At 39.7% G+C, this 10,945-nt stretch overlaps 1 protein-coding gene across 1 annotated transcript in view; it reads right to left on the bottom strand.

The window, feature by feature from the left end:
• Window positions 1-566: 566 nt before the first annotated feature.
• The window catches only part of ELOVL6 (ELOVL fatty acid elongase 6), a 143,465-nt gene continuing 133,086 nt past the window's right edge, over window positions 567-10,945 (bottom strand). The window contains exons 4-5 of the mRNA XM_042935682.1: window positions 9,933-10,084; window positions 567-2,980 (exon numbers count right to left, since the gene is read on the bottom strand). Of these exons, the coding sequence (XP_042791616.1) occupies window positions 2,556-2,980; window positions 9,933-10,084 (577 nt within the window). The 3' untranslated portion in view covers window positions 567-2,555. The remainder of the gene's footprint in view (window positions 2,981-9,932; window positions 10,085-10,945) is intronic.

The following is a 10,945-nucleotide window of genomic DNA, read 5'->3' as shown; positions in this document are numbered from 1 at the left end:
TTATCTCACAAGTGAACACAAGTATGAACCTGTATCAAGATAAAAGTGCTTTGGAAGCATCATTTAGAGTCTATTTAAGGTCTATGCTCATTTCCTTATTCTAACCTGCATTGAAGGATCAATGATAAATCAATGGATTCAATAATTAAATTAAATCAACCAGATAAGCTCTAACTGGTCCTTCAGTTAAACTCAAGTCAGCTGTATTTGGCCTTTTCCTCATTTTAATTATTCTGCTCCTTTTCTTTTATAAGGAAAAAAAAAAGCATATTGCACAGTATCATGGATTTTCAAAGCTCAAGATAACATTATTTGCATCCTAAGAACATAGTAGCTGTTATAGCAGGTCCCACCTTTTTAGCTCATGCCTGTTTTTGCCTTAATATCACAATACATCCCTCCGTCAATTGTCTCTCATCTCTGGACCAATGTCAAGACATCATAGACTGTTCACAATAATTTAGCACAGATGTAACAGTTTCCCTCCCCTGCAAAGCCCCACCCCCACCCTGGGTCTATCAGTCATGACCTGGTTTGCATGGATTCTTTGTTCATTGTTCAAGCCATTCACACAGAATGGGATAAAACTTTATTCTTTTAAATTCCACACATAAACAAGATGCTGAGAAAGCCCTTGTCATCTCTGACAGAGAAGCAGAGCAGCTCTGTTTCATGAATGACAGCACAATTAAAGCTAAAATAATATAAAAATAATCTGAAAAATCCCTTTTACTGTACACTCTCAAATAAAGCAAGAAAGATAAACAACAGTTTTCCTTTTCTGCTAGCCAGAAAATGTGTCTCTATGCATTTGGGCTTTGAAGTTGAGTGTACCCCACATCTGTGTGCATGTACGTGTGGTTATGTGTGTATAGTCTACACAGTGTAGCTGCTAATCGTTTTCATCTAGTTTTTCTAATCATGAAGCTACTTAACCAATTAGAATACTAGCATATCACATTGAACAATTTTACATAATTGCTTCTTTGAAATACTAGGAATGTTTACACATTTATTTGGCTTGTAAAGGACTGAAATATTACAGATAATATTATATTATCTAGCTTTTTTTTTTTTTTTAAACAATATGGCTCTTAATAAATTGATTTTCTGAGTTCCAGAGCGAAAGTCCCTTTTAAAAAAATTTCTGAAGCGGACTTGAAGCAGGAAGAATGTCTTCTGATTTGGCCAAAAATATGACGAGTATTTTATATCATTTAAAATTTGAAGGATAAGTCTCTAAGGGGCCCTTTGTTGTCAACTGTTCAGCCAAACTTGCCATGAAGTGTCTGTTGAAGTATCTCCACTTGACCAGCAGAGGGCACTTTACACACCTCTGCATTGCTTAGGCAGCAAATGCAGAGGATGAGGAAACACAGTGTTCACCCAATATCAGGAAGAGCCCTGCAGATTTCTTTTTGAAATTCACAAAAATATAGAAAATATGGACTGTACAACAGGGTTTCATTTGGAAAGTTATGAGTGTGTGTGAAGTCAAATAGAGAGGGGTATGCGTAGTCTGTTGTATTCATCTTCGGCCCCCTACTTTCCCTCCTGTCCTTTCCCCTTTTTCCCAGCTCAAGAGTGATATCCGGCTGGATCTTTTCACAGGTAGTACAGAATCCATTTTCAAATCATTTGGTTGAGTTTTACCTTTTCTATTCTGTATTTACTCTTCGGTTCCAAAGCCCAGGGCAACTGAACCAAGGATAATCCTTTCTAGCTCATTTCTGAGTAGAAATTACAGTTAAACTATCAGAAATGCTCCATGATGGAGCTGCCCCTTGAGGAACTGGGCTGCGTTGTTTCCATCCTCCCAGGAAGAACCTTGGAAAAGTATTGTGCCCCGTTTGGTTCTAGCAAACCCACACTAGCCTGAGCCTGTGCTATGAAGGGAAAGATACCAGTCTTTCTCTGAGTTGAAATACAATTGTTTACATCTGTTTTCATGAGAGGTGATTAAGACATCTTTTCTTTTGGGGGCTACAGCTACTAACCTTTCTTTAAAAGGTTTTACTTTTCGCAAAAGCATTATTGTTCTAGATACACACCCTGTGTCTCTTCCATTTTATCTATTCTATTGGCTCCAGTTTAGTGTCAAAAAAGATTAGAAAGGATTGTGTGTGTATGTGCTCGCACGGTTTTTTAAGTAAACTTCTTTCATTCTTAGAGAAATATAACACTTATTAAATACGTTTTTTGTTTTTTTTTTCATAGTGTTAATAGCCTTTGTTTACTTTCTACTTCTCTCTCTTTCTGTGCCTCTGGCTCACTTTTGTTCTCATTTGTCCTAGAACTGACAGTGAAAGGGGAATGGGGTTTTCCAGCAGCAGTCCTTTGAGATGGAGGTGCACTCAGTGAGTCCTCACCCAAAAAGGATCATAAACTTACTGGGTTACGTCAACCTAATTATCCCTAAGCTGCCTTGGGTTTTGTGTTTGCTCATGTGTTTTGTTTTGTTGTAGCTGCACCATGTGTGATTCCTTGTGCCATTTTCTTTTGTCTATTGTTTTTCTTGATGACCCTGAGCTATGGCTTTCTCCTCAGTTCCAACACTATTCAGCCTTCGTTGTTTTCCTCATCTTGCCGATGTAGGCCTCAAAGAAGAAGTGGCAGAAAAGCACAAGGTAGCTGAGGTACATGAGTGAGGACCAGAAGATGTTCTGAAAGTGAGAGTGACACTGGTCTTGCTGCATCCAGGAGAAGACCAGGTAGTTAATGACACAGCCCATCAGCATCTGAGTGATCTGGGACAGGGTGATGAACATGGCAAACTTCCGGGAAACTCGGAAACCTGCCGCTCGCAAGGCATAGTAAGAGTACATCACGGCGTGCACGCCATAGTTCATGGTCATAAACCAACCACCCCCGGCTACCATGTCCTTGTAGGAGTACCAGGAGTACAGGAGCACAGTGATGTGGTGGTACCAGTGCAGGAAGATCAGCTTTTGCTTCCTCAGAATAATGAATATTGTATCTCCTGAAAGACAGAGAAGGCAAAAAATGTGCATGAGCCCCTTGACCATGACATAATGGTAATTCACATTTTTACAAGAAGGTAGGCATCTTGAACTCGCACTTGGGCGTGGCACGGAAGGGGTTAGAATCCGGGAATGGCACTAGCTCTGTGAGCTTGGGCAAGTTACTTATCCTCACGATTTTCCAGTTTCTGTAAAATGGGGATGATGGTGGGGATACCAACAGTAGCTTGGAAATGTCCGAGGACTAAATAAGATAACCAACATGCCCTCTTGACACATGGAAAACACTCGATAAATGTTACTTTCGGAAACCTGTTTTACACAAAATCTTAATAACTTTTGATCTAGAAGGGACATTAACAATCATGTTACCCAATTTTTAACTCAGCCATACATTTTAGGAAATATTGTCTGGAAGAGTCAAGTGACTTCTCTCAGATCATTTATCAATAGAGACAAACAGATTAGAATTGGAGTGCTCAGCAAAATGTCCTTAGGCCTCTCTAGAGTAGGAAAACCATTTTTCTTTGGTATATGACAAAAGGTACTCCTCTCCTAAAAAACATATCTTTGTAAGCTCCCTGTAAAATGTGAAGCCTCGACATACAGCAGTTGGAAAAGTAAAATGTGAGGAAAAGACAAAAGCAGAGAGAGAAAAGTCACCTTTTACCCAGTTTGCTGAAGATGGTAATCTGAAAATTTTATATCAATGAATCGAACCATTAAAAACTTAAAAATGACACACATTTTTATGGAGTTAACTTTGAGAAAGCTTTCCAGGATCTATTAACAATATTCTCTTGAAGAAAAAGACCCCTGTTTCTAAGGTAGGAAATTTATGTTATAGACGCTAGGATTCTGCTCAGGTAGGTAAATGCTATTTATACGTAAGGATTCTCTGAAAAGCCTTAAGGATTCCAAAAAATATACTGTAGAAAAACTTATGTGAAAATGGATGAAGAGCAAGCTTAGTCACAAATACACATAATTCCATAAACAACTATGAAAGAAGTGGAAAAGACATTGGGATGTGGGACGAAAACAGGATGTATGCTCCTGGTTCTTCTCTCTGGTTCTTCTCAGATATAGGAAAACCCAACATCCTTTGCGACCTTTGGAATTTGATTTGCTTTGCACAACGAGAACTAGAAGGCCCCTCGTCTCATTCTGAAATCTAATTAAGCACAAAGGGAATTAGTACTTACCCATGTCTTATCCCTTATATACTTCACGGATGCCCTAAAACATTTGGCACTCGGAAGGGTCAAAGAACGTGAGGTCTGGGTAAGATTTTTAAGGTTCTGATGGTCATGGTTGGAATAATATAGGTGGTGCCCCATTTCATTCAGCAGGAGCTATTTGTTTGTTTCTCTACAGAATTGTTAGACATTATCACTTCATATGTGTTTAGAACAGAAAAGGACAGCTATCAGTTGCTGTATTTCTGAACATATTATCAAATTTTCTTGGAAGTCCTTTTTTCTCTTATGAGATGTCTGGCATATTATGCCTTTAAATGTTAGCCAGACTGATAATGATTGATGGTGACAGTTACTGTGACTTGTATACTTAAGGGACAGAACTGGTATCAGGAGACCCGGGGTCTACTTCTTAGTGTTAAGCTGTGCTATTTTCGTGTGCCTGTCAAAGATCCACTATTTCTGTGTAATTACTACTTTGTGCCTCCCTTGGCTCAGTAAACTATAATGCAGACACAATAATTCTAGCTTACTTTTGTTCAAAGTGGAAAGAAGGTAGAAGTCCAAGGAATTATATGTTAAAAACAAATTCAGTCATTCATAATTGAGAAGATGTTTTTTATGAGTCTCGAAGCATGAACAGAAATGTATATAATCCACCATGACATCCAACCATGTTGCAATAAAAGTTATTTGCTGTAAAGTAACAAGCACCTCATCCTTTTTAATTCTTTTGATTTTTAACTCTAGCATCACTTTTATGTTAAAGCTGTATTGTCTAAAGAACAATTTCAGTGTGAGGAGAGTAATAGGGGACAAAAGACAGACCATATTAGAATAAGCTAACTGGGAACCAAAAGTGGGGCCTAGAGTTCTGGAATTGAAACTTGATTTGTGTTTTTCCTGTCTAAGTAGGAGTCTCACATCTCACGAGTAGGGGGCATGATCTGAGACATGTTAGGTATTTCCATTTAAATGGGGGAGCTGGAGGTGAAGGACATGTCATGAGAGCTATAAAACAAAATTAATTTGATTTCATTTATGATTTTTTTTTTGAACAGACAGGATGGCAGGTGGAGTAATGAAGATGGGATTTCCCAGTAAAGGTCGTGGAGCCTCTCCGGGCTAGTCTCCAATGCCCTATTAAGGTTAGTATCCCCAAGGAGGCTCCTGACCCAAGGAATGGTAGATTCTCCTGGGCAAGGGGAAGGGGAAACTGGCGGGGTTCCAGAAGGGCTTCCCTTAAGACCACCTACTTTTTTTTTTTGGATATTGCAGCTGAGATGCAATGTCACACCACTCTGGAAGTTATGAATTATTTTTCTTCTGGGGAAACAACATAATCTCACAGTTGACTTGTCATGAGCCCGTCATGCCATGGTATGGTATTGACAGGCCTGCCAAAAGCTACAGAGTGACCTACAAATGCAAACCAAAGATAGGGATTGTGTATTTATTTGATGTTGGCCAACCAATCTTTTCTGGCCAAAGGTCTGGTTGGCATCATGGAAAGAATGTTGGCCAACAATCAGCAGCGGGACTCTCGACTCTCAGACGCTTCAGCCACATCATGTATTTTAGGTACCGCTGGTTCGTGTTCTCCCTACCACTGTCTAACTACTTTTGATTCAGCTATTTTCAGTCTGCAGGCAGGGTGTGCTCTTCTCATTCCTAAGTGTCCCTTCTGAACTGTACCTTCAGCCTGTGTGCCTGTTAAGTACAGGTGTCTGTGAGGCTTTGGAGAAGCCCATCAGCATTTGGAAACCCCCGGGTTGCTCACAGTCACCAGGAGATGGACAGCCCACTGTGCGTGGTTTGTCACAGATGGCTATACCCCTCTCTTCGCAGAGTTAGCTGGAGCTCTGCTGAGTCAGAGTTTCAAAAACAATGACGAGCTCAACTGTGCAAGGACCTAGACTCAGAGCAGATGTTTCCAAGTTTTCACAAAAGCAGATCTCAGCAGCTTTTCATATAATTCAAACAGTAGGCGCGCAAAGATTTTGGCACACAAAGCAGGTTGGCGGTTCTCTTCTCCTCATTTGTTGTAATAGATCGTAACTCTATAATTCACTGAAATGAGCTCCCTGTTTTCTGCTGAAACAGAAAGCCCTTCTTGCTATTAAGAGTTGAGTGAAGGAGGAATGGTGATAGGATTTGATGGGTGGTGGCGAATGGGGAAGATGAAAAACTGCTAGGGGCGGATGATGGCGATGTGAGTAATTCAAGTGTTCTTAATGCCACAGCGCTGTATACTGAGAATGGTTAAGTTTTACATTATGTGTATTTTGCCATCCCTACCCCACTCCCCCCTCCCCCACCAGCCCCCAAAGAAAAGTATAGTGAAAACTGCAGGCATGTAGGTTTGAGTGGGAAAACAGAGTTTCAGTGTTGGACACAGAAGAACTGTTCCTTCTCACAGGAACCTTTTCTTTCTGCTGCACATAAGGGAGTCCAGAATCTTAGGGTATTGAACAGCAGAGCTTAGGACCTAAAAATAAGAAAAGTTCTAAATAATCCAAGTGGATAAATCTTTATTTCTTTCCTTTTTTTTTTTTTAAAGTTTATTATTTTTTTTGTTTTTGAGAGAGTGAGTGGAGGAGAAGCAGAGAGATAGGGAGAGAGAGGATCCCAAGCAGCCTCCACACTGTCAGCGCAGAGCCCGAGGCGGTATCAAACCCACGTGAGATTAGACCATGCTCTGAGCCAAAATCAAGTGTTGGACGCTTAACTGACTGAGCTATCCAGGTGCCCTGTGGATGAATCTTTCTTAACTAAGTGGTAGAAACAATGTTTTCTAAGAATGAAAAAATTGAAAAGGGTCTTAACTTCCAAAATGAACAAGAAGGCATTCAAGAAACATGTTCACTGAATTAGGGCTAGGGGCTGGCGATCTCTTGAGGCACTCAACTGGTACTGATTTTTGGACCTATTTTCATTCAACAGTTTAGTTTGGGAAGGCCATTGTCAATGAGCTCCAGACTATTCAAAAGGAAATAAAACATATTTTAAAATAGAAAAAAAAGCAGTCTGACCATGAAAATATCTATATAATGAACCTGAAACTACATGAAGAATGTCATTAAAGAACCAGATTAAGTTTAGGATTCCCCCCCCTCCCCCACTCTTTAGCCCATTGTCAACACTTCAATTCTATATTTTAACTATTAAGAAATGGAGTGTTTGATATCCAACCTACAACCCACTAAGATGCATGAGGCTTCTTAGGGAAAGAGATTATCAAAACACTGGCACAAGGGACTACAGTACAGCTCCTTCTGGGCTCAAGAGGGAATAGAATTGTGTTCAATTATAAGGTCTACCTTGGGGCAGTGGGGAGTGGTGAATTTGGGTCTAGATTAAATAAGACAGCTGATTAATTAGCATCACCTGGACTAACACTCTAACAAGACACAGGATAACAGCACAAACACCTCTAAAATGCTTCACCAATAGTTCTAGTCTGGAAATTTTAACTCTGTCCGCCATCCTAAAACTTTGATGTCAATCTGGAACAGAAGATAGGAGGACAGACAGTAGAGGTCTACTCATGTCTTTGAAGAAAAATGACCACTATAGATAGGTTGAGGTGGCTCTTCGATAAGTTATTCTAAAGGTAGAAGGGACTATTTTGAGTTTCAAGTCCCTCAAATACAATGGCATAAAATTCAGAACACAGACAAGCAGTGCTTGCAAGGAAAAGGATTTCTAGAAGCAAAGACTGAGTTTGTTTCTTTGCAATTTAAGGCTTAAGGGCCAGAAGCATAGAAGCACCATTGCTGATTTGAAAAAAAATATGTTGAGGGTAGTAAGGTAGAAATTGTGAAGAGTGTTCAGTGGTGAACATGTGGGGGGGGGGGTTACATGTTTCAAGTATTCACTGTACTCATATATTTATAGTCAGTTTTGTATCAAAAAAGATGGGGTGGTTCAGGATCCTTATTATACAGTATAAATTAAGTCAAAGGGATATGATATTTCTCAAAGTGAATGGTTCTCAAACATTAATAATGTATGGATTTTAAAGAAAATGTCACAAAACCCCAGGGGAATACATGAGAATGCACGCTCATATTCTTAGACCAACCCCTGTTTGAGAAAAAGTAATCTGCCTCAGAAATTCTATGAATCTAAAGCATCACTATGAAAGAAATATATCTGGCAAGACAATCTTTTATTTCATCTATAAATGCAAACACAAAATTAACATGTTCCCTTAGAATTTTGAAATTCCTAAAAACACATCTGTTTTAGGCACTGTGTATGGCTCCAAGTTTGGAAAACATTTTTCTAGTCTAAGATTTGACAGCTTGTGGTCTCAATTCAAACATAAAAAAATAGCGTCCTGTGGCCTGGTTCATAAAACTCCTATTCTAAATTTCTTTTTAGATGGATTAGACATTCTATTCCAGCCTCTATTAAACATCCATTGTAGGTGCTTAACATAAATATATTAAGTGAATGAATGAATACATCCATACTAATGCATTTTACCCTAAGTCTGCTTTCATAGACTCTGTACACACAACGGTGATCTACTTATTTTGGAGAGGACCCCTCTACATACCCCTGCTTTTCTTAGGAAAGGTTTTCTGAAGTTTTCCTTGTCTTTGATTTGGGAAACTAATAGTCAAACCAATAGTTCAAATCCATTGCCAGTTCTCTGTAGGCAGGATATATAAAGCAGCTGGTAGAAAGTGGTAGATTGTCAACATACACATCAGAGAGATCTCACATCCATTGTGAACAGACACAGGATATGAAGTAGGGACACCTTAAAGAAAGACTCTGGGTAGTTTGTATTGTAACATGGCTTACAGTGAAAGTACAACCTCTAACCCCCTTTTTAGGAGAAACAGGAGAGGGAATACAATCTATAAATAAATATTTTGAACTAAATAATACAATTCTTAACTCCATATAAAAAATTAAAAAACCCAGAGAGTAGGTGTTCCCTGAGGATATAAACCAGTTTTGAGATGATGACCAGTACTGCTCATGGATGAACCCAGAGTTTATGATCACCAGCAGATCACTTTCTCCGACAGTAAAGATATTGGTGAACTACATCCACGTCAAATCCTTAGTCACAAATTTTCCACAGTTTCTGCTAACCTATGCCACACTTGTATTCAAGACCATTAAAGAGTTGAAGAAGAAGAAGAAAAAAAACACCCTACATACACTGGGAGTTATTTTGGATTAATTTCTAGAAGGTGGCCATATTCCTCTTCTCCAAGGCCCGTTCCTTAGATGATTAAAATCAAACATCAGAAACCAATGCTTAGCATTTGTTACTTAGAACATGAGGATACCCAAATGAAAGGCTAGTTTCTAGGTCTGAATCTAACAGCAGGATGAAAGTATGCTTCCATGTGGGACTGGGAAATTGCTGCATTGTGAATTTTCCTCCATATTTGCATCTTAGCACAGCTGCTAATGTGCTGGACAGAAGGGGCCATGTAGATTTTATATGCTCTGGCAGTGTATTTTCAGTAGTGTTTGGAAGTCTGCATGTTTACATAAACTATTTTGCTCTTTGTATATACCATGAACAATTATTGAAAAGGAAGGAAGGAGGGGAGAGAAGAAGATAGCGGAAGTTAGTTAAGAACTCTCAAATTCATTAATTATAACTTTCCTGCAACCAATAAAACAGGGCCTTCAAATCGTTTCTTTGTTTTAAAATAAATACTGTGGGTGTGTAGCTACCAAGGGGGGTGGGGGTGGAAACGGAAGGAGAGAAGACACTCACCTAGTTCGGGTGCTTTGCTTAGCACAAATGCATAAGCCCAGAATTTGCTGACAGGTCCATTGTAAAAACTCTGGTCACAAACTGACTGCTTCAGGCCTTTGGTCATCAAAATGTACACCATATAAGCACCAGTTCGAAGAGCACCGAATATACTTCATAACGAAAAGAGAAAAGAAACAACATTCAGGAAAATAATTTCATTTCTGACATTACTCACACTTTGAAGACTGTCTGCCGCTCGTGGGAAAGAGGTATAGATGACTCATAATCATTTGCATTTACCCAGAAGCATCTTAAAATGTTTTGTAAGCAAGAGCAACAAAACTTCTTCGCAGTGCTTTATTCTGAAAACCATACACAATGCCACTTACTCTTCATCAGCAGACCCCCAAAAGGCCATGGACAAGGGGAATGGATCCAGGGCAGGCTCTCACGAGGAAGTCTAGTGACCTCTGTGTTTCAGCTTGAGGAGAACTATCCTTTGGGGAGGATATGGGCTTGGCTGAAAACTCTTGGAATCATCTCAAGTCTGTCCTATTGATGAGGTTTTGGGGCGATGGCGAGGGGTCTGGAGCCGACGACCAAGAAAGAATTCTTGAAGACATCTTTGGTGCAAAAAGGTGATTTTGTTGAAGCATGGGGAAAGGACTTGTGGGCAGAAAGAGCTGCCCCGGGACCACGAGGAGAGACTGGTTACATACCATGAAGTTGCGGGAGGTAAAGTCCAGTGGAAGTTTCCAATGAGATTTTCATATGCTAAAGAAGACTCACAGGATCCTGGAGGCCTAGCTATTGTCAAGCTAAGGTTGTTTTTCCCTCTAGCAAAGCATTAGCATTATGACAGTAGGGAGTTCCTGGAGAACCTTTTACTGCGCCTGCCTCAAGTATTTGTCAATGGGCTGCAGGTTATAAGGAGATTTAATTTTATCCGCCATTTCCTTCTGCCTTTGTTTCCCACATCACTATGTCCAATCATTTTCGAAGTCCCGGCTGTATTGCTCGAGTATCTGTTT

The sequence above is a fragment of the Panthera leo genome, chromosome B1 (genome assembly GCF_018350215.1).
Source record: "Panthera leo isolate Ple1 chromosome B1, P.leo_Ple1_pat1.1, whole genome shotgun sequence".
NCBI lineage: Eukaryota > Metazoa > Chordata > Mammalia > Carnivora > Felidae > Panthera > Panthera leo.
The sequence above is the reverse complement of the archived record's forward strand: the minus strand, read 5'-3'. Positions and strand labels throughout refer to the sequence as shown.